The following is a 24,680-nucleotide window of genomic DNA, read 5'->3' on the forward strand; positions in this document are numbered from 1 at the left end:
CTGTGTGTGAAAACCTGCTGGAAGGGAGGAGCAGGGAAACTTTCAGTAGGAGTTAACCAAAGTTCAGAGGGGTAAAGTTTTTTTAAAAAATGTAGTTATACTAAGGACAATGTTTTTAGTCATTTACGGTGGAACGGTAACCCTGCCGTAGTACAGCAGCGATGGAAGGAATGTAATTTCTAGGAGCTTAACCCTCATTTTATTATCCTGTAGACGTCCAGTTAAGTTGACTTCAGATTCAAAGCCAAGCAAGCAGAGGAAACATAAACCCTTTTGGGTGACAGGAAAGGATGGGAGGGAGGGGTCATTTTTAAAGTGCCCCAGAGCGCAGGCTCCAGACTCTCTCATCTACAGTGGCAGCAGGGTCACACTTGAAACTTCTGTGGCTAGCTAGGACTTCTCAGGTGAAATCCATTTCCCCTTCCCCCTGCCTTTTCTCATTCTTTTCAAGAAATATTCTCGTAGACATTGTGCTGGTCAGTCCTGGGGAAGACTCTGTTGCTGAAAGGGTAAGGCTGCTCTCTAATCCTGTTCTTATTGAGCTGATTAGCTTTCTGGGTTTCTGAGCGTTCCTAGGCGGTGGTGTGGTGGTGTTCCTTCTATTTAAGAGCTGAAAATGCCCTGGGATGAATTGCCTCCAGGCTACAAACTTAACGTGGCCAGCTATAGCTATGGGGAGGGGTGGAGGCCCGAAGGAAAATGAAGTTGGCAAAGGCTTTGCTTTAACCGCGTGTTTTCCTGTACAGTTTTTGACAAGTAACTTGGTGAAAGTTTGCTCCAAGAAAAAGCCGCAAGGACTTTTGCTGCTAAAATTTCACAGGGCTGGCGGCTGTTCTCTGCTAGCATGTCTCTCGAGTCGTAAACAAACAACAGTTTTAAATATTGATAAAATTTGGGTTTTATTATTATTATTTTTAAAAAACCTGAGCTACAAATCCTTACATAGACCTCATATTAAGCTTTAAATATGTAAAGGATACTTGGCTGTCTTTAAATGTTCTTTTCACTTGCCAAAGGAATATCGGCATAGCCAGCTAAGAGAGAATTGATATGTATCCAAAGCATACTGGCTATTTTCAACCTGTACCGATGAAATAAACAGATTTTTTTTTTAGTAATGGAGAACAGAAAGGGCTGCAAATGTATACCTGGCAATATTTCTTTTTTTCTCCCTTAAAAAGAATTAAAACCCCAAGCATGAAATGCACTTTAAACTGGACGTGCCTTAAAATGGCAAGCGGCTTTGAGAGACCCCAGAGAGCGATGCTATTCTTGGAAACGTCCCTGATAGCTTTCAACAGATGCAGCTTAAGGAATGCAGCTGGGGGGGGGAGCAGCTGACCCGCCACTTTGGCAAAGTGACATTCTGGGACCTCTGCTCATTCTGGTACGCGGGCGATGGCTGATGCTTCTAACACGCACACACACACAATCATCTCGCTTGCACATAGCTGCCACCTAGCAGGAGGGACTGGGTGATGGGTGGACGCCATACCCCCCTGAAAGAGGAACTAACCATTCCTTTCTATACTTAAAATGCTGAATGGCTTGTGCTTTTTAAAAACTGTGTGCAAGAAAGCGCTAATGCAGATGGTACTCCACAGCATACAGCATTGCTTAACCCTTGCCTGTTTTAACATTTTGCAGCGCTCTTTGACTCGCAGGGGCTTATTTCAGGCTGCCGATGCACTCCTTTGATCTAAGATGTTCATTACATCTTGATTTTCCTCTTCCTCCAAGCAGATCAAATGTGGTATACACATTTCGCTATTCTATCCTCAGGACTGACTCTTGGAGTTTGGTTATGCTGCGATAGAGTGACTGGTCCAAAGTTATCCTCTAGAGAGGATTTGAACTCAGGTCCTAGTCTACCTTATCTAGAGCATCCAAATCCATCTAGGTCGATGCTTCACTCTGTCACATACCCTCCAACACTTCTCCATAGCTGTCAACATTTCCCTTTTTTTAAGGGAAATCCCCTTATTCCGAATAGGATTCCTCACAAGAAAAGGGAAAAGTTGACAGCTATGCATTTCTCCGATGAAAATAGGGATGTCCCATTCCATAATGATAATTTTTACTATTTATACCCCACACATCTTACTAAGTTGCCCCAGCCGCTCTGGGCAGCTTCCAACATAGAGAAAAACAAAATAAAACATTAAACTTTTTAAAAAAATACTTCCCTATACAGGATTGCCTTCAGACAGCTTGGGCGTCAGATAACTCCATACCCTTCAGAATTTCTCCAGTGAAAATAGGGACACCCTAAGAAAAGCAGGACATTTCAGGATCAAATCAGAAACTGGGATGACTTCTCTAAATCAGGGATGTCCCTGGAAAATAGGGACACTTGGAGGGTTGGTCTCTCATTGGTCCTCTAGCAACCCTACAGGCCTGAGTTGTCAGTGATATTGTGGGTTGCTGGCTTTCTGCTTTGGGCATTACAACAGTTTCACCCAGCCTGATGCCCTTCAGTGCTGTTTGAGGTTGGCATAGCACTTGTCTTATGAGGAGGAAGAAGCGACTGAATTATTCAGGAAAGTTTCCCATGTCATGTGACAGAGCACTCAGCTGGAAGTCTGGATCAATTCATGGTGAGAGTTTTGACCAGAAAGCTGGTTTGGTGAAAACCAGAATGCGCAAATCTACAAGTGCTTTGTGCAGACAAACTGTAAATTAGGCTTGTCTGCAATTGCTCAAAAGATAAATCCTGTTGATTTCAGTGGGGCAGATGTAAATAAATATGGAGGTCATCCATAACCATTCTCCTGCCATTACAAGTAGGATTTTCTTTTGCTTCCCAGGTGGCGCTGTGGGTTAAACCACAGAGCCTAGGACTTGCCGATTAGAAGATCAGTGGTTCGAATCCTCATGATGGGGTGCGCTCCTGTTGCTCAGTCCCTGCTCCTGCCAACCTAGCAGTTCGAAAGCATGTCAAAGTGCAAGTAGATAAATAGGTACCACTCTGGCGGGAAGGTAAACGGCGTTTCCGTGTGCTGCTCTGGTTCGCCAGAAGTGGCTTAGTCATGATGGCCACATGACCCGGAAGCTGTACGCCGGCTCCCTCGGCCAATAAAGCGAGATGAGCGCCACAACCCCAGAGTCAGCCACGACTGGTCCTAATGGTCAGGGGTCCCTTTACCTTTACCTTTACTCCTGGTCCTTTGGTGGAGTTCTATATAATTTAGTACCATTTCAGATCCCCAACTACTACATGGTCTGAAAAGAAGGGAGGTTGTCGATTTCAGCTGAATGCAAATTAAACATGTGCTGCGCTCAGTGTTGTATGGCACTTGCCACATGGGCAAGGAGTGAAGAAACATTACTTGTCATGAGGAAAACTGTCATGTGAACCCATCTTAAAAATTCATCTATGCTGTTCTTGTATTATTATTGGATTTTTTACAGTGCATTTATTGTATTGCCATCTTTCTGCTCCTTATTTTAATGTGTACCATTTACTATATTTTGGTTTCATAATTTCTGTAAATTGCTTAAGGATTTTGACCAAAGATGTTAAGCTGTATATAAAATGTCCTGACCATAATTAAAACAGGTTATTATTATTATTGTTATTCTTCTTATTATTATTATTAAGTAAGTAAATTTGGATTCCGCCCTACACAATATAAAACACAAAATACATAATAAAAACAAAATAAGCCAATAATCTCCCTTCTCCCCAAGCAATTTTTTTAAAAATACAATAAACTCTTTTTTATGTGCAACAAAACAAATTGAAAGACTATAGTGGGCCTGTTCTACCCAATTCAGTAGTAAGGTAAAGGTACCCCTGCCCATACGGGCCAGTCTTGACAGACTCTAGGGTTGTGCGCCCATCTCACTCAAGAGGCCGGGGGCTAGCGCTGTCCGGAGACACTTCCGGGTCACATGGCCAGCGTGACAAAGCCGCATCTGGCAAGCCAGCGCAGCACACGGAAACGCCGTTTACCTTCCCGCCAGTAAGCGGTCCCTATTTATCTACTTGCACCCGGGGGTGCTTTCGAACTGCTAGGTTGGCAGGCGCTAGGACCGAGCAACGGGAGCGCACCCCGCCGCGGGGATTCGAACCGCCGACCTTTCGATCGGCAAGCCCTAGGCGCTGAGGCTTTTACCCACAGCGCCACCTGCGTCCCAATTCAGTAGTAGTTAGGTGTAAAAGAGCCACAACTCTCAACTTGATTTATTATTTCAAAATTGTATGTTTCTTTTTCACTGTTATATCTTAGTCTAGTCATGCTGTTTTGGAGGAAAATAATTACCTCTTGGGGAGTACGAGTTTGACACGAGACACTGAGTAGATACAAACCACCATTAACCAAGCAATATTTATTCACCTTGCATGAGGTTACAGATGTGTGTGATTGCAGAGTTTTCCGTAATCTCCTGCTGTTCCACTTTTCTTATTTTTCTGTTTCCTCTTGCCACCTGCAAGGATGCTTTGCAGTCGTTTTCAGTGAGATGCTGAAAACCAACGCACTGAAATACGGGTCTAAAAGTTGTCCTTTTCTCCTTCTTCTCCTTCTCCTTCTTCTAGCTAGCTCCTGGCTGTGATATTATATTGCAGTCATGGCGCCCAAGAAGAAGAACGTCAAAAAGAGCAAGGTGGATATCAATGAGCTGACCATCATCGTGGAAGATGGTCCTCTCAGCAAGCTGAACGGCTTGAACGGCCTTTTGGAAGGGGGGAACGGCTTCAGCTGTGTCTCGACTGAGGTTTCCGATGCTCTCTATAGTCCCAACCTTTTGGAAGGGCTGTGCAGGATGAGACTGGAGAACTTCCTCTGTGATCTTGTCATTGGTACCAAAACAAAGTCTTTTGATGTCCACAAGGTGGTGATGGCTTCCTGCAGTGATTACTTCCACAACATCTTGAAGAAAGACCCATCGACTCAGAGAGTGGACCTCAACGATGTGTCTCCCCTGGGCCTAGCTACTGTCATTGCATATGCCTACACAGGAAAGCTCACTCTCTCGCTCTATACTATAGGTAGCATCATCTCCACAGCCATCTACCTTCAGATTCATACCCTTGTGAAGATGTGCAGTGATTTTTTGATGCAAGAAATCAACGTGGAGAATTGCATGTATGTTGCCAACATCGCAGAGACATATGGACTCAAAACCACCAAGGAAGCAGCTCAGAAATTCATCAGAGACAACTTCATTGAGTTTTCCGAATCGGATCAGTTCTTAAAGCTCACTTTTGACCGGATCAATGAACTTCTTGCAGACGATGACTTGCAGTTGCCTTCTGAACTCGTTGCATTCCAAATTGCAACGAGATGGCTGGAATTTGACCAAAAAAGAGCAAAATATGCTGCGGATCTGTTGAGCAACATTCGCTTTGGTACCATCTCTGCCCAAGACCTGGTGAATTATGTTCAGACTGTACCAAGAATGATGCAAGATGCAGATTGCCATAGACTTCTAGTAGATGCCATGAATTACCATTTGCTTCCCTACCACCAGAATACATTGCAGTCTAGGAGAACAAGGATTCGTGGAGGATTACGGGTCCTGGTTACGGTTGGGGGACGCCCAGCTTTAACAGAGAAATCCCTTAGCAGAGACATTTTATACAGAGACCCTGACAATGGATGGAAGAGGCTTACTGAGATGCCTGCTAAAAGCTTCAACCAGTGCGTCACCGTGATGGATGGATTCCTCTACGTGGCAGGTGGAGAAGACCAGAATGATGCCAGGAATCAGGCTAAGCATGCGGTCAGCAATTTCTGCAGGTAACTGGTTATTTATAGAGGTAGTATGTTCAGCACATAACAGCTCCGGAGGGGGAGGGAGAGGGAAATGCAGATGCATAAACAGCAACGGAAGAACAATCTTGATTGAGGTTGTTTTTTTTAGCATAGGTGCCTGTGATTGACAAATGCCATCCAAGCCATGCCAAAAGGGAATACAGTGGTACCTTGGTTTACGAACTTAATCCATTCCGGAAGTCCGTTCTTAAACCAAAGCGTTCTTAAACCAAGGCGTGCTTTCCCATAGCAGCGGGGGGGGGGCTCAATTTACAAATGGAACACACTCAACAGGAAGCGAAACATGTTCTGCTTCCAAGGCAAAGTTCACAAACCAAAACACCTACTTCTGGGTTTGCAGCGTTCTTAATCCAAGTTGTTCATAAACTAAGCTGTTCTTAAACCAAGGTACCACTGTATCTGCAAAAGTTGATTATTATTTTTGGAAGGAAAAAACAGCCAGGAAAAAAATGCCTTTGTGACGAAGTTAGATTAACAGCATCCCTATTTATATGTTTACAACAGGGATGTTGCAAAGAGGAAAATGCATGTACAAGCATGCTAGCTCCACTCCCTGTTTCCATTGACATTTGTGTGTTCAAGGGTGACTGTCTCCTGCAGGAAAGCCTCCTGCAGCCATGGAAGACAATGGGGACACCGCAAGCAGGCTCATGCACGCTCCCCATTCGTTGTGTGTTTAAGTCCCCTTATGAACGCCTGAATAACTCAAATGTCTCGGATGATATGAATGTTGGATAAGACTCAAATGCTTCTCCACCCAAGAGCTGTTGGTGCTTCACAGTTGGCGTACTAATTTGAAATAGGATTAGACAGGCACGTTTTCCATTTCTTTGTCATAGTAATATATTGACTGGCCTATATGTAAGCGCATGAGACTCTTAATCTCAGAGTGACGGGTTTGAGCCCCACATTGGGCAAAAGATTGCATTGCCCCTTGGGGTCCCTTCCAACTCTACAATTCTATGATTCTAAATGGTGTAAGGTATCAAGTGCATTTGCTTTATTACCCTGCAACTGGGGTGTGGAATGGGGCTGCAGATGTTTATCCCATTAGTCCAAGCGAGACAGGGGTGCTGGGAGTTGTAGTTCAGCAACCTCTGGAGGGACAAAGGTATCCCTCACCTGGCCTACAACATGGATAACTACCCTTTATCTTCTTTCTCTCTTTGGGTTATATTGCCAATATTAAAGTTGTCAGTGGGCCATGCTCAGGAGAATAAACACAATCTTTTATGCACAGAAAACCGCAAACACACTGGGAGCCAGTATCCGATGATAACGGAGGTGTGGGGTTAATGCATCTGGGCTTCTCAAATGTGAGGGGTGGTGATCGTGTGATGGCGTCACTGATTTCCCAACATGCACTGCATCAACACTAAACTAGGAACTGTACGGGGTGTAGAAATGGCTGTGTTTCCCAGACAGTTTTGTGGTCTATATACAGTATCATGTTTCTGTAAATGATGGTCATATGGTGTACGGTGGAAAGATTTGCACTGGGAGCCTCTTATGACCAGGCAGCCAGAGCTGGGTTAGAATGGCCATTTACTGTCTTGCCAGTGAGCGGCAGTTGCAGCCCAGCGTGGCATCTCCTCTCTCCACCAGATGAGTAGATTTAGATTGTTTCCTTGTCTGCTCCTGTGGCCGCAGAGGCTCATGGGTTCCTACCTAACCCGTCCTTCAAATGAGCCAATCCGTGGCAGCCCGGGGGAGGGGCATGGCCATCTACTTAGCCTGGCCAACCACTCAGCACAGCATCCAGTAGGCTGGGATGCGACCGTGTTAATCTTAACATGAAAACCATCCAGTGCTGGAGATCCAGGTTTGGGGAAAACATTTGGACAAGGTGTTCTCAGTAAGCTTCAGTGGACCCATGCCCACATCTTGTCTCGATGCATCCTTCTCCCTTTGGGCTTAATCAACACCACCTCCCACAGAAAGAAGGCAGAACAGATTTTGCTGAGATTACACATTGCTAGCAGTCTACTATGTCTTTGGGAAGGGGGGAGTAGACAAGTGAGGCAGGATTTTTGATGGGACTGCCCCAAGTGGATTGCAGCTGTTATTACCCCTGGAAGGATAGCGCCCATTGGCATCAATGGGCATCAATGGGAATATCCAGGGCACTTCAACCACTGGTTTGGGAAACAGTGTACACACATTATGCTGCAAATTTTTTTTTCTTCTAACATTTCACCTTCCTTATTCACCTAACCTTATTCCAAACTCTATTCAGGGACAGGCCTACTGCTGGCTAGTTCCCTAATTTAAGACAAAACAAGCCTTTAAAATAGAACTGGACTTTGGGAGCAATCCAAACCCAAGGTCTACTGGGATGACCAGAGTTTGGAATAGGTGTATCTGTAGCTGAGACAGGGCTCAGCCAGAGAGACACCGGGCTAAGTCCTGGCTCTGCCCTGCTCAGTCAAGGCAAGTCCCCCAAAGGGGGTGTTCTGGGGTACTGGTGGGGGCAGGGCAGGATGGGGAGACTTACTTCATTCCAAAATCCATTCAGCTTGGTCACATGACATAGCAACCCCAACCCCGTGGAGGTTACACAGTGGCAGAAAGGGTGATGTGAGTTTAAGTGCGAAAACTGAAGGACAACTGTCTTCTCTTCTGTATCCAGGAAGTTCAGATCAAGTCGGTTTGCTTCAAAATGGGGACTGAATGAAAGCCTCAAACATCCCTAAGCAGAAAAGCCATTTAGAACTGCACTGAGGATTCAGTCTGATTGCTGGATTTTTTTGGGGGGGGGGGGCGTGTTTAAGCACTGCTGATAATATTACCTCTCATTAAAAGGCTTTAAAAGGTATCTATCCATATTTATCTTTCCTTCATCTATTCCATCTTGCAAAGTCCATCTACACGGCTTAACATAAGAGCTCGTAGTAGAGCAGAACTGACAAGGAAGAGTCTCCTTGATGTTGGTTTTGCTAATGAACAATCTCTGTGGTGCTATATTGAATAGTATTTAATCCTTTGCTCCCATGCCATTTCCAGCACTGTAAGTCACACACTTCCAGCTGTTATTAGCTCTTCTGAGATGGGGCAGTGGCATATGAATAGCAACTGTACTGGAGAGATGGCGTTGTTTAGCAGGCCATCTGTGCTTCAAATTTCACCTCAGCCATTAATTCAACAGGTACCTTGAAGCAAGCTGATTTCTCTGTCATGGGCATTAATCATTTCGTACTGAGTTTATGCCATCCACTCACTTGTTATGGTTAGACGAGCCTCTCTGTCTCAGTCTCTTTCTGAAATATGGGGACGATAATATTGGCATACCTTACAGGGTTGCTGAAAGGACTGGTGAGAATTAATCTTAAGTATTATCATGTACTGAGGGGAATATAATGGAAATCAAATTGCTCTTCCTTTATATCAGTCCCAAAGCCATGCTTAGGCTTGATAATTTTGAAATTAAATTATTTACTTCTGGTCATAAAATTATCATTCAATAGACACTAAATATGAAGCATTAAAAGATCGCTCCATATTTTTATTTTGTAAATCCAGTATAGAACATATAATTCTAAATGTTAACTCTGTGTTGATTTGTGGCTACAGGATATAAATAATATATTTCGTAACTTGAACCTGCAAATATATTTATATGCTTTAGAATACTTTATAGGCTTATATATCCAGAGTATTTTTGGGGGGTGGGGCTGGGATTCAGTCACATACTGTCAAATGCACGTTAAGCAAGTAAAGTTCATTTGGCATATTTGAACTGCTGCTTCTCCCCAGAAGCAGGCTTTTTGCGATTATAAAATGTGATGGGAAAATGCCCTAGAAACATGGGACAGCAACTGTTTGATGCAACCCTGTATAACCTCTCCACATGAAACTTAGAATGAACACTCAATAAATAGCTGACATAGTCTAACCTCTTGATCAACATTGTATAAACAAATCTGGCAAATGCTTGGCAAACAGGTTGTCTGGAAACAGCCAATATGTCCAAATTAAAGCAGGTCACAAACTTTTTTTTCTTTTTGTAGCTGAAAGCAGAGTCAGAAGAGAGAGGAATATAGCGATTGAGGAACCTTATTTTATTTTATATTATTACAGTCGTAGGCCCTTGCAAGACAACTAAACAACAAGGCTGATATTATTTTCTTTTGAATTAATACTTTCTTTCCTGCTTCTTAGAATTAGCAACATATAGCAATGCAACAAATATTCCTATTCTCACAGGGCAAATTCTAAGGATGTAGCCATATTAATCTGTTGCCAAGAAAACAGCAAGCAATATTGTGGCCCCTTTAATAACAAACAGGTTCATTGTAACATAAGATTTTGTAGATTGCAAATGTTACAAATCAGACTGGCTAGCAGCAACTATATTGCAATTGGAAGATTCTGTTACCCAAATTCTGAACATTTGGGCTAGTATATTTTCTGAAGTTACTATAAAGCCAGGATTTTAATCCTGCCATTTCCTCACTGTTATCTGAAGCATTATGAGTAGTGCTATTGGACATTTTAGGAAATAGATGAAGGTATTGTAAATATGACCTGAGAAGCCAGACTTGTTTACAGTGGCCACAAGAATGCCAGGACCGAAATTCTGATCCCAGAAAGTCAATAGAAAATACTCCCTCATTTCTTGTGTGATCCAACCAGACAGCCTCTTTCTCTTGCCCCTCCTCCCAATTTCACAGTAAATTATAAACCACCTTAGGTGCCTTGGCAGAAATTCAGCATATAAAGTAAATGAATAAATACATAAATTTTACGTAGTTACATACAAATAACAGATGGGCTCATTTCACAGAGAATATAATAAAATGTAATGAAACTAGAATATGTTACTCCACAACGTGCCATTTCTGGCCATTTCCAATGTTAGATTTTGAGCCATGTACTTTTAACGACGTTAACAAATAGTAAGAACATTCTCCAAGGGAGAAGTTTCCTTTTTCCATCTCTCTTTTTGTATGTGTATATGCATATGTTTTGTCTTAGCATTCATGTACGATAGTCACTGGGTATTTCAAACATTTCTGGTAAATAACTAGGAACAAATGAAATCAGTTGACTAAGAGCAGTGAGATTATATTAAATGTCCATTCAGTTTGGTTTTATTAGTGAGCTAGCAGTTTGATTTCCCACATGTCAAAATCAAAAGAATAGATGCAATATGCATACTAAACTCAAGCTTTTTCCAGTACTCACACACAACAAATTACTGGGTGATACCCAACATTAGTCATACTCAGAGGAAACCCAATGATTTTAATATACAGTGGTGCCTCAGGTTAAGTAATTAATTCATTCCAGAGGTCCGTTCTTAACCTGAAACTGTTCTTAACCTGAAGCACCACTTTAGCTAATGGGTCCTCCTGCTGCCGCCGCACCACCAGAACCCAATTTCTGTTCTTATCCTGAAGCAAAGTTCTTAACCTGAAGCACTATTTCTGGGTTAGCGGAGTCTGTAACCTGAAGCGTATGTAACCTGAAGCATATGTAACCTGAGGTACCACTGTATCTACTCTGAGTATGACTTAATTATGTATCACTCACTGGAACATAATGGGGGGGGGGATATGTACTGAAGTACATAATAAATAATATGAAATGTGCATATTATTAAACCTAGTTTTATTACAGAGCTGTTACCAAGCGAGATTCAAACATCTTACTGAGCCCAGCCTGCTGCTAGTACAACAATAATTTAACACGATCGATGTCAAATGGTTAATCTCATTCATTGCCTCCCCATTTTGTTCGTTGATTAAACTATGGACCTGTTGAGCAAGCAGCTCAGCCAATATTGCAATTCTTATGCTTTCCTTGGGATCATTCTTTCAGTGCCAACTCCCTTTTCCATTGTTTTTACATATCTCCATGCCTGAAACCAAGGTAATGCTATCCAGCTGAGATATGAGTCATCTTTCATGAGGTACAAGCGGTTATGAACTAGACCCCCAATGTAGAAAGTTCTGTTTCCCCAAAGATATATGGCCACCAAGTTAGACAGTTTTCAAATGGGGTTGGATAAATTCGTGGAGGACAAGGTTATCAATGGCTGCAAGTCCCAATGGCTACATACATACCATATTGAAGATCAGAGGTGGTATGCCTTTGAATACAAGTTGCTGAGCATCAAACAGCTGAGCATCAACTATTGCCTTCATGCCTAGCATCAGGCTGACTGCTGTGGGAAACAGGAAGCTGGAGTAGATAGGTTTTTTGTCTGATCCAGAAGGGCTTTTCTTATGAGGATGCATGTATGAGCATGAATAGGACCACAGTACCAGGGAAGGAAAGGGACGTTGATGGTGCTGTGGGTTAAACCACAGAGCCTAGGACTTGCTGATCAGAAGGTCGGCGGTTCGAATCCCCGCGACGGGGTGAGCTCCCATTGCTCGGTCCCTGATCCAGCCAACCTAGCAGTTCGAAAGCACATCAAAGTGCAAGTAGATAAATAGGTACCGCTCCAGCGGGAAGGTAAATGGCATTTCCATGCGCTGCTCTGGTTTGCCAGAAGTAGCTTAGTCCTGCTGGCCACATGACCCAGAAGCTGTACGCCAGCTCCCTTGGCCAATAAAGCGAGATGAGCATCGCAACCCCAGAGTCGTCCATGACTGGACCTAATGGTCAGGGGTCCCTTTACCTTTACCAGGGAAGGAAGATTTTATCTTCTCCCACATGCCACTTTCTGGATGTACTTGCCGCTCACTCATCAAAGCAGTGGGTGGGGTTTGTGACCCTGCACAAGCTTCCTGTGCCAGGGTGACACCCCCATTAGTTGCTGGCTGTTGCCTCGCCCCTTCCCCGGCTACCCAACCAGCTGCCGACAGGGGGGGGAGCAGAACAAAGAAGAGGTAGTGCAGGGCTCCAGCTGACCATCTCTCCTGCCTGAAACTTCTATTTGCTCCATAGCAGGAACCATCCAGTTGCCATATCATACCTCCCAAGTTCCCCAGGAAAAAAACGGGACATCACGTTTTCCCACACAAGATCGCAGCGGCTATTTTGGGTGCTGCACTTTCATGCTATGTTGTCACTCCCAAAAAGCACTTTTGGGGGCCGTGACCTCCCACGGTGTCCAAAAACATGTTTTTTTGGGGGGTGCCCTGTGAGACCTTACTCCGGAAAAAAGTGAATTTTCATGTTGAGAGCACAGTGTAGGTCGCATGACTCACTCAGGAGCACATTCTGGAAGATGCTCGTTTTTGTTTGGGCTCTGGAAAAGTTGGACGGTATGCCATATAAGTAATGAGCAGTTTTGGGGAGGGGGGTGATTTCAATTAGGAAAACAGTACAGTGGTACCTCGGGTTAAGAACTTAATTCGTTCTGGAGGCCTGTTCTGAAACTGTTCTTAACCTGAGGTACAACTTTAGCTAATGGGGCCTCCCACTGCCGCCATGCCGCCAGAGCACGGTTTCTGTTCTCATCCTGAAGCAAAGTTCTTAACCCGAGGTACCATTTCGGGGTTAGCGGAGTCTGTAACCTGAAGCACCTGTAACCTGAAGCGTCTGTAATCCAAGGTACCACTGTACAGGAGATAAGAGAATAATACAGCCTTTTTGGCCCACACCATGGCCCCGACCTTCAAAGCCCTAAATGGCCTCAGCCCAGTATACCTTAAGGAGCATCTCCACCACCATTGTTCAGCCCAGACTCTGAGACTGAGAACTGAGGGCCTTCTGGAGGTTCCCTCACTACAAGAAGTGAGGTTTCAGGGAACCAGGCAGAGGGCCTTCTCAGTAATGGTGCCCGCCCTGTGAAATGCCCTCCCATCAGACGTCAAGGAAATAAACAACTATCTGACTTTTAGAAGACATCTGAAGGCATCCTTTTTTAGGGAAGTTTTTAATGTTTTATGTTTTATCGTGCTTTTAATATTCTGTTCGGAGCTGCCCAGAGTGGCTGGGGAAACCCAGCCAGATAGGCAGGGTATAAGTAATAAATTATTATCATTTAATTATTATTATGATTCACTTTGGGCTCACCGTTGCTTTTAGTTTTGGGAATAGCTAAGATCCGATGATGGACTTGCATCTGCATCTGGTTTAGCCCTCAATAATGGCAATGTTTGGGAGTCTTCATTTCTGAGAAAAGTAGCAAATAAGAGAGTGGCAGCTACAGCAAATACAAATGTTGTGACTTAGAACTGTAGATGAAGTTCGTATCTGGATCGTACCAGTAATCCTTCCCCCCCCCTATTTTTTTCAGGTACGACCCTCGTTTCAACACCTGGATTCACCTGGCCAACATGAATCAAAAGCGCACCCATTTCAGCCTGAACGTGTTCAACGGTCTCCTCTTCGCAGTGGGCGGCCGCAACTCGGAAGGGTGTCTCTCTTCCGTCGAATGTTACGTCCCGGCAATTAACCAATGGCAAATGAAGGCCCCTCTGGAGGTGGCTAGGTGCTGCCATGCTAGTGCGGTCATAGATGGTAGGATCCTGGTCACCGGAGGCTACATCAATAACGCTTATTCCCGCTCGGTTTGCATGTATGACCCGGCTAGCGACAGCTGGCAAGACAAGCCCAGCCTGAGTACCCCGAGAGGGTGGCACTGCGCCACTTCCCTTGGGGAAAAGGTCTATGTCATGGGAGGGTCCCAACTGGGAGGCCGAGGGGAAAGAGTAGACGTGCTTCCTGTGGAGTGTTACAGTTCTTACCCCGGCCAGTGGAATTACGCCGCTCCTCTCCCAACCGGTGTGAGCACCGCCGGCGCTTCCATCCTCAATGGGAAAATTTACTTGGTGGGAGGTTGGAATGAAATAGAAAAGAAATACAAGAAATGCATTCAATGCTACAACCCTGGTCTTAATGAATGGACCGATGAGGATGAGTTGCCGGAGGCCACTGTCGGAGTGTCCTGCTGTACCATTGCCATGCCCAATACCAAAACCCGGGAATCCAGGGCTAGCTCAGTATCTTCAGTGCCAGTCAGTATTTAAGTATTTAAAAACGTAGGCTTAGAAAGACTAGGTTAAACCCTTTTTTACGTGCCTATAGGAAGGGGTGGGGGCAGGGTGGGGGAGGCAACCTTTGCTTGCCGGTGAATTTCGGTTCTGCAAAACCAGCCCGTTTTCATGTCATTGGAAATGCATGGTATGACCTGAGAAATTTAAAAAATGTAAGGCATTTGCCACGTCAGAACAAAGCCACAGGCCTCTGACTTTAAACATTAAAAGCACCTCGCTTCTTTCAAGAGCTGTTTCCCAGGTTGCACAGTTTATTTGGATAAAGTTCTCAAGAGTTGGAGCTTCGGCCTGAAAGAGGATACACAAAGACATCCAACATATATTTGAAAATATAGTACTCACCTGCTATGTAAAGCTAACATACCGTTATCCCAGGACTATTCTTTTCTTTAATCAATTTGTATTCCACTTAATATTTTAAAGTCTCTTTGGGCTGCAATGCATAGGGCTATGTCAAACATCCCAGAGTGCCCAAAATGTTACCTGCATATGCATTAGATTTCCTTCCTTCAATAATTTCCATGCAGGGGCGAGACAGCAGACCTACAGAAGTTCAACTCTGGCATTTCTAGACTTTGGCCAGCTTTCACTAGTTTAATAACATCATTTTCACTTAAAAGTTCTGCTCTAGGTTAATTAACATAGATCAGGCACATCCAACTTGCAAGAGACTGTGATCTACTCCCACTATAAATAAACTGGCAGTGATCTACTCATTGGATTGACTAGAGTTGTTGAGCTTTTGGGGGGGGGGAGTAGGTTTAAGCTCATGCGCCTATATGCTCAATTTTGGGCCACTTTTGGAAGAACTTCCCTGGTTGACATTGGGGCAGGAGGAGCATAGGTGGCGCCCCCAGAGTTGTACCACAAAGAGTTTGCCAGCACAGGCCACCAGGCTGGGCTGCAGATCTGGTGGACTGAGAAACTGGATCTTCCTTAACACCAAGTTAAGGAAGGCCACTCTATAGGATGAAGAGCAGGTAGGAGCTGCTATTAAAAAACAGCCTTTTCACTGTGAAGGAATGTAATAATACAACACACACACCCCTCACTGAGTTAATGGCAAAGCCCCCATTGATCTTGACAGCTCCTGATTATATTCCAAGAACTCAATGCTCTGCCTGTGTATTCAGAAGTAAGCTCCACTGAGCTTAATGGAGCTTACTTCTGTAACAGTGTGCAGAGGATTGCAGCTTGAATTGAAATTCATCTCGGTCATACCATTCAGCTATTTTTTAAAATCTAAATACTGGGGGGGAGGGGGGATTACAGCATTTTTGTAAACACTACTGCATTAGATCTATAACAACAACAAAAAAAGGTTTGTACATTACTTTAAAAAAACCAAAAACTAACCACGTAGTATTCTAAAATATAAGCTTAATGGCTCATAGTAATAGGTAAGCTGAAATTGGAAAAAAACACTTTGGTCCAATAAGGTAGTTTTAAGTAGTATTGTTTAGGGTAGAATGACAGGGGAAATTTTGGAAATCCAACACCTTATTGTTAATTTAATAAAGCATTACCACTTGAATTGCTTATATTATGTAGTATGGAAGAAGAATAGCCAGCTTTAACTAGATGAGTCTGAAAAGCGTCCCCTCCCCCCACTGTTTATATACTTGAATGGCCCTATCCATGTTGCTGAGTCATATTTCAAATCAATAATGTAAAAAATAGAAATAATCTCTGTCTCTTCACAATCTGCAAGAAAAAAATGACCCAAATTGTTTTGGGTTTTTTGTTTATTTATTTGTGTGTGTGTGTGTGTGTGTGAGAGAGAGAGAGAGAGAGAGAGAGAGAGGGGGAAGTAGAATAAATCAGGAGTGGCTCTATGGGCAGACCGTCCCCAAACTAAGTATCATGGCAGGGGGGCTGGGACCGTAGGCTCTGATAGGTTTAAAATCTAGAGCTATTAGGAACCAGGAACCAGGCAGAGGGCCTTCTCGCTAGTGGCACCCACCCTGTGGAATGCGCTCCCACCAGATGTCAAAGAGAAGAACAACTACCAGACTTTTAGAAGACATCTAAAGGCAACCCTGTTTAGGGAAGCTTTTAATGTTTAACAGACCACTGTATTTTAATAATTTGTTGGAAGCCGCCCAGTGTGGCTGGGGAAACCCAGCCAGATGGGCGGGGTATAAATAAATTATTATTATTATTATTATTATTATTATTATTATTATTATTAGTCAGGCTGCCATCCCATGCCTGGTGGGCCTTCTGGTGCCTGCTGGGATTCTTGCAACATTCTGGACTAGAACCTTTGTTTGATCCATCAAGGCATTTCTTACACAAAAGTCAAGCACAGCAGTGGCTGACATCACTTCCCAGTGCCCCTTTTTCAGTACACGGATGAGTGATGGGCAGCTGCCAGGGGTGCCAACCTGAATAAAATATGGGGGGGCAGGTAAGCCCCACCCTGCATAATTGATCACATGACGTGACGCATGCACACTATTTGAATGGCAATGCCCATCAACTTGCGGGGAGCGCAGGACCCTCGAATGTTTTACGGAGTGGGAGGCAAACCCCTCTCTGCCCCTAGGAGTTGGTTCCTATGGCAGCTGCCATTGTAGTTTTCCCACAATGCCTTGCAGCGACACTACATAACTAGGGGCAATTGTGGGCAATTGTGGCGTCCAGCCCTGGCAAGAATGCAGACTCAGGGTCACTTCTACAATCCAGTTGTTCCTTCAGTGTTACGAGGCCTTTCTGAATATACACACTTGCTTGGTGTGAGTGACAGATCAAAGGGATTCTACACCCCCTCACCTCCCCCCAAAGTAGGCCATTCAGGTCAGCCTGCCTATGATCTAAATGGGATGTATAGGTATAAGGCCTAAGCACACCATTTCCCATGCCCTCCCTCGTTCGGGGGGTAATGATTGCATGTTATTAAACATGAGCGTATGTTTGTCTCCCTCGGATGTGACATTGAATGCAAGCTGATGAAGAAGAAGAGTGTGCATAGGCCCTCTGTGTACATGAAGAATGCATTGAGATAAAGTGAAGGTTAAGGAAGCTGGATTTTGTGTTTAGGTCTTGAGTTTGGCGACGCATGTTGTCATTTTTATTTTTTTTCACTGTCAATTTCGCAGTCCAGTTCCTGACCCTATAAAAGATGCTGTTTTCGCCGGGCTCTTTTGTTTCCAGATAGCAGTTTCATTAATATAAAGGATGGTAGTTGTCTGCAGAGGTCATGTTGTTAATGCAAAATTAGGAGATGGAAAATCTGGAACAGAAAGCAGTCTGTCAGGTAGGAAGAAAGTTTTATTTTCCAAGTTTTGCCACAGAGACTAAGCCTGAAATGCATTGACAGGATTGAAGCATGGTAATAAAGCCTGAGGATAGGAAGGTGTCATTCACAATAAGACAGTGGGATGCCGTTTGCACTATTATCTCTGGAAAAACATGAGCGAGTCTAAGGGTAAGTGAATGTTGGACAAAATACCTGGATCCACATTGTACGGTGAGAGACAAAGAGAGAGAGGTTGCTGTCATTGAAAATCTAAAGTTATACTAATAAACTGATCGATGGTTCAACTGATTTATGATTTATTAGATTGTAAGGAATGAAATGATGGTAGCTTTCATATTCTCACTAACGAATATGAATGGGGAAAACACGTTGTCTGGTATACATCTGCTCGTCTCCTCTTTCTTCTCTGCTTCACTTAAGATATAGATCTAAGTTAACAGAGATTAACGACACTGAGCAGTTTCCAATATTGTGAAGTCCACAGACGTGCTTTAAAAACAGGGATGAGAAACCTGACACTCCAGGTTTTTGTTGGACTTGCAACACCCCTGACCACTGTCCATGCTGGTTGGACCTGATGGGAGTCCAACAACTTTTTGGAGGGGCTCTGGTTTCCTTGTTTTCAAAAGATGAAGTTTATAAAATGAAAACACTTTCAGGCTAGACTGTGGTAGGTACAAGGGAACACATACCTTTCTTTGTGGAAGATGCACAAATGTAGTTTGAGAACTTTATTACTTAAAAATTAGATGCACTATGGTGGAACAGTAAATGTGTTACTAGCACAGCAAACACCAGACTGAGCTAGACTGGTAAAGGAAAAGCGATTTATATGCACCATATGTGCGATATAACAATGTGCCACCAGATGGCGAAGTGGAGTCCCATTTTTCACTACTTGTTTTCCTTGTTTAAATTTACGTGTTTAACTGAAACGCTTATTTGATGTGTCTAGATCCAGCCACTCTATTTACTCATAAAACCTTCAAGGCAATTGTAAAGTCTGTTGAAATGAAACCCATCTCCACTGAAGTAATATAAGTACTCTGACCATAAAATATTCTTTGTATTATTCCCTTCGGTGATTTTTCCCTCCATTATGTAGTACTTGGAATATTTATTTCACACCCTGTGTACTTTATGGAAAGCTGTGTTGACTGTCAATTAAGTTCTTAATTTTCTGATTCCCTGCATGAAAGTACAGTCCATCATTTCTGCTGTTTCAAGGCTTTGGGATACAGACTAGGGCTTATGTGAGATGGAGCTCCAGAACATCTGTAGGCTAACACTCTGGCTAACTCTGACATAGGTCATGTCTGCACTATGGACAATTGAAGATGCAGCCCTACCTACATATGCTGGGGATTAAACCTGGGATCTTCTGCAGGTAAAGCAGATTCTCTACCAGTGATATCATATTTGTATCCCACCATTAATCTGAGGGGATGGGACGTGGGTGGCACTGTGGGTTAAACCACAGAGCCTAGGACTTGTCGATCAGAAGGTCGGCAGTTCAAATCCCCACGATGGGGTGAGCTCCCGTTGCTCGGTCCCAGCTCCTGCCAACCTAGCAGTTCGAAAGCACGACAAAGTGCAAGTAGATAAATAGGTATCACTCCGGCAGGAAGGTAAACGGCGTTTCTGTGTGCTGCTCTGGTTCGCCAGAAGCAGTTTAGTCATGCTGGCCACATGAACCGGAAGCTGTACGCCGGCTCCCCTCGGCCAATAAAGCAAGATGAGCACTGCAACCCCAGAGTCGGACACGACTGGACCTAATGGTCAGGGGTCCCTTTACCTTATTAATCTGAGGAGCTCAGATTATGAATGGTTCTCTCTCCCACCCCCAATTTTATTTCACAACAACCATGTGAGGCAGGTTAGGGAGCAATAGAGCCTGTACTGCATTTTAAAATATGTATCCGGCTTAAAAGTGCCCTGTTAACATAAAATGCATGCATTTTCTTCTTTTAAAACACATCAATGAGCCACATGATTATACAATCCTCAGACGATGTTTTCATTTTGTACGTTCTTTGTGTTTCTGTGCTAATTCTCTTTCGAAGAAGAAGGGTAAACAAAGAAGATGAGACTGTGCTACAACACTGCAAAGTAGTAAAATGATGCCGACACATTGGAAAACCAAATCAAGAAATGCTGTTATAATTAAAACTGGAAATATATATTGTATTTTTTTAAAAAAAAACAACAACAACACAGTATACATTATGTGCAGTTGAAAGATACAGTATCAGCCAAGGGCTGAAATTGTAAGAGAGAAAAATGTCGTCCAAATTCACACAATTCTGGCTGAAATAAGATTCACACAGCCAGGCTTTTCCTTTCGTGAGAAGCCTAATAGGGTTCCTAGTCTAAATATTTTGCCAGGAAGTAAATCCCATTGAAATCAGACCAGTGGATATACTTATGATGAGTAAAGTGATTTGCTAATAAATGTGGAAGCAACTCAGGTGAATTACCATGTTTGCCTGAGCTATCTGACCTGCTGAGCTGAACACAGCTCACCAGGAGCTTGCTAAACCTGCTGGGTTTTGCTGCTTGCCTAGGTGGCGGAGCAAGGGGGATGTAATATTAACTGCATGTGTGAAATTAATCTGCACAGTTTTGTTATGTAAATAACATGGGGGGGGTGATTCTTGAGCCACCTGCAGGTTATGGTGGGGAGTTCATCTCCTCTCTCTGCCAGTGCTGACAAAAAACTGCCTCTCCAAAGTTGCTATTTTCATTTCAATGGAAGCCTCCATTGGCACCAATGGGAGCTTCCCTTAAAATGCAAATAGCAGCTTTGGAGAGGTGATTTTTGGCACAACTGCCAAAATGGGAGAGTGAGCAATCAAAAATATGCAGGCCACCTTACGTCTTGGACCATGTTTGGAATGGTAGGGTACCACAAGCCTGCAATGTTCAGAGCGAGCTGTATAATTTTAATGAATCCTAACACTGTCAGTCTAAACCACTTTTTAAAGACTGCGGTGGTGGGGGGGGGGCAACATTACAACTGACGGAATAAAGGAACTGGAGGACATGAAGACACGTTCTTGAATTTCACACCAAGAATACAACACTTTCTTCTTGTAGATTCAGCACATAAACAGGAGAGTACATGTCCCGGAGAGTATGAATGAATAGCAATAGGAGCGCATAACCTCTTCCCCAATGGCTGGGCATTCATACAACAGGTTTTAAGCAGGGAGCAGTGAAGGAATGTTGCCTAAGCAGAGGTGGAGTTGCACATCACCAATGGCAACAGAACAAAACATGCCTGGGGGCGCATGATGCTGTAAGAACTTTGGATCTCCTTGCAGTACAAATGCAAACATTTCTGCACGGGTGAAGTGTGAAAATATTTTCTTCTCTGACCCAAAATCAATGTTTGGCTTCAAAATATTAAAGCCACATGTTTATTTTACAGAGAATATTATCCCTCTGATCTGGGACTCTTAGAACAAGTGGGACATAGCTCAGTGGTAGAGCACATGGTTCAATCCCAAGCATCTCCAACTCGGGCTAGAAAATCCCCGTGTCTGAAGAGCCCTGCCAGCCAGTGTAGAAAATATTGGGCTGGATGGACTAACAGTCTGAGCCACTATGAGAAGGCCAGAGCCAAGGCCATCTTTAGCAGATGTGGAGGCATGGTGCAAATATCCACCCAGCGCCCCCAAATTACCACTGACAGTGTTGGGGTGGCTGTAGCTGTGCATTGCCTGCCATCCAGGGGGGCACAACTCTCCCCCATGCAGCTGCGGGACAGCGATCTGCGCAGAGGCTTGGAGGCTTGGGAGGAAAGCTGCACGCCTACCAGCCCTATGGTTGGGGGGCGCAGCTTCCATCCTAAGCCTCTGCAGGGATTGCTCTCCTCCTGAGGAGGCTTGGGAGGGAAGCTGCATGACTGCCAGCCTTATGGTTGGCGGGGCGCAGCTGGAGGGCATGCAGGGAAAGGGGAGGCCGCCGGCAAAGCCACACAGCTCCCCCACTCGCTGGGGTGCCCCATAGAGGTTGGCGCCCTTGCGCGATGCACCACTAAGCCCTATGGGAAAGACAGCTCTGACCAGAGCTTCCCCAACCTTGTTCGAGATAGAATGAAAAGAATCATTGGATTGTGGAGCTGGAAGGGACCCTGAGGGTCAACTAGTCCAATCCTCTGCAATGCAGGAATATGCAGCTGGATTGAACCCGCAAACCTGGCATTGTCAGCACTATGCTCTAACCAACTGAGCTAACCAGCGTGGTCCATTCATGAAATGCTTATTATGGAAAACATCAATTAAGAGAGACAATCACTGAATGCAGTCTTTCCTTCGTTCACCATAACAAATTTCTGTTTGTGTTGCAGCGTAATGGTATGGCTCATCTCTTTGATGACTGTCATCTTAGACAGCTGCTGTCTGTCCTTCACTAGGGAAAAAAGTTTGCTGCAAAATGTATAATGAAGATAAGCCAGCTACAGCTTTCACATGTTCAAGAGCATATTGTCAGCAGCACCTCCTTTACCATGGAGCCTGACCTTTAGATTATTAACCTCAAATAACCCTTTGTGCTATGAATATGCATGGCCCTCCTTCCCACAGAAATGTGCTGCCAAGTCTCTGCTGAAATTGGCACTAGAGGGCAGCAATGGGATTCAAGCGATTTCTACTTGCGGCAGAGAAGCCTTTGAAATGCACTGGCTTGGGCCACGCACGCATGGCATGTTCAGGGAACCAAACAGTTCAAAGTCCATCTTCTGTGAGGGAAGGGAAAGCGGTCAGAATGGCTGAAAGTAAAACCTTACGAGACGGACTGAGGATTGGCAAAGAGGTTCCTGGGACATAAAGAAGCTAGCAAACAATTAGGCCAGAGGAACTGAAGCGCTGAGGGTGGGCGGTGGATTGAGAGTGCGAGAAAAGATGGTTGGATGAACGAGACTTGAGGAAAGGGGAAATTAAACATCAAATATCAAATAATGTTCCATTGAGGCAAGAAGTGTGTAATCTGAGAAGGGACTCTGAACAAACTTCATTGTGCTTAAGATCAGGAGGAACTGTATGGTATGGCCGCATTGAGTACTAGAGAAACTGGCCAAGGAACAAGAGTATGAGTAACAGAAGAGGGGCAGAGTTATCTGAAACACAAGAACCTTAGGAAATAAATTGCGGTGGCAACTTTGAGTTGAAGGAGTATAATATCAGAAGAACACAGAACTGGGGGGGCAAAACTGACCATAAGCCTTAGAGACAGGAAGAGCTGTGGCGGATGAGCCTGGGAGCTTGTAAAGCTGTGGTTTGTGAACCAGGAAGCCAAAGAAACACAGGATTGCTAGGTCTCAATCCTGGCAGGGAAAGGCTGCCAACTGAGGCTTCCCTTGTTAGAGCAGTATTGCAGCCTGACATCCTAAAGGGATACAGAATGGCTGGTCAGATCAGCACTATTGTGCATACCTGGCTGCAGGTATAGATGTGCAGTCCAGCTGCCGCACTCAAAGAGCATTGACACAAGGCTATGTGTCTTTGTACCCATCAACCAACCACATTGAACAAAAATGCATTCCTTCTCACTGAACAACCTGCCAGCATTTTGTGAAAGCTGTTTTTGTGGTTTCCCCATGAATAGAAATGTTGCAGGTTTGATCAAAAGGTAAGAGCCCAAGTACTCTATCCATGAATTCATCTCTGCCAAATTTAAATAAGCTGATTGTCCTTTTCAGATATCCATTAGCCAAATATGAGAGCTAACTCACATTACCTTCAGCCTGCATTCCAGAACTCACCCTTTGGACTTTCTTTTCAGGAAGGCATTCTCACTAACTACACAAAGCTGTACTGGAATGATTTCTCCCTTGGCACTGCCTAAAAGGCCAAACTACTAGTCAGAAGAGAAAACTATTTAGGGGTTAACTTCTCCAAACACCACTAATCTCACTCATAGGACACTGGGCTCTGAATAAACACTGATCAAAGAAAGTCTAAGAAGGTCATTCTTGAAATTTATGCACACCCTGACACCCCAAATTTTATTCATATTTACTTGGAAGTTAAGTGCCACGAAGTTCAACAGGAATTGCTCTGATACAGATATGGTTGTGAATCGCATCCTTTGCCGCTATGAAGCCACTGGCCAAGAAATCAAGGCTTCGTGTCACCTCCCTTCACTCCCCTTTAGCAGCCAGATAAGTCTCCCACTTTAAACCCGGGATGGTAGGGTGTGGCTGCTTCTTTGTTTCTGCAGTGTGAGCAACTGGTGCACCACTTAGTTTCCCAGCTTACTTTATTTTATTATTTATTTATTAAATTTGTATACCTTATACCCACAGGTCTCAGGGCAGTTCACAGGGCTTAGCCCAGCAGACACTGATTTTCCTGGAGGAATTCAATGCAAGTCTGTTAGGTCCTCCCAACCACACTGCAAAAGTAGGCAAGCTGTAATCTTGCTGACCTAGAAGTCCTACCCCCTGTTTCTCCTTTCTCCAAGACCTCCCCACAACCGATGCTGTTTCTTCAACCTAAGCCTAGTCTGGAGCCTGTCTGAGCCCTACCTTACATCGATGATCAGACTACGACTCCTTGACAAATGCAGAGGTGGAAATGTAGGTAGCTACACTTCATATTAGGGACACGGTTGGCACTGTGGTCTAAACCACAGAGCCTAGCGCTTGCCGATCAGAAGGTTGGTGGTTTGAATCCCTGTGATGGG

General features: G+C 44.1%; 1 protein-coding gene across 3 annotated transcripts; it reads left to right on the plus strand.

Moving 5' to 3' along the window:
* The first annotated feature begins 288 nt into the window (after positions 1-288).
* On the plus strand, positions 289-16,535 carry KLHL31 (kelch like family member 31). 3 transcript variants are annotated; one of them, XM_083431662.1, is made up of 3 exons: positions 289-509; positions 4,541-5,744; positions 13,972-16,535. In XM_083431662.1, exons 2-3 carry the CDS (start codon positions 4,573-4,575, stop codon positions 14,702-14,704), a joined length of 1,905 nt encoding a protein of 634 aa, XP_083287788.1. In that variant the 5' UTR covers positions 289-509; positions 4,541-4,572; the 3' UTR covers positions 14,705-16,535. The 3 variants fall into 3 exon arrangements, with proteins under 3 accessions (XP_083287788.1, XP_083287789.1, XP_083287790.1); XM_083431663.1 differs by having other exon boundaries at positions 316-404; XM_083431664.1 differs by lacking the exon at positions 289-509 and adding an exon at positions 2,200-2,597.
* Positions 16,536-24,680: the final 8,145 nt, after the last annotated feature.

This window comes from Podarcis tiliguerta, assembly GCF_965153285.1.
Source record: "Podarcis tiliguerta genome assembly, chromosome: 3".
NCBI classification, from domain to species: Eukaryota; Metazoa; Chordata; class Lepidosauria; order Squamata; family Lacertidae; genus Podarcis; species Podarcis tiliguerta.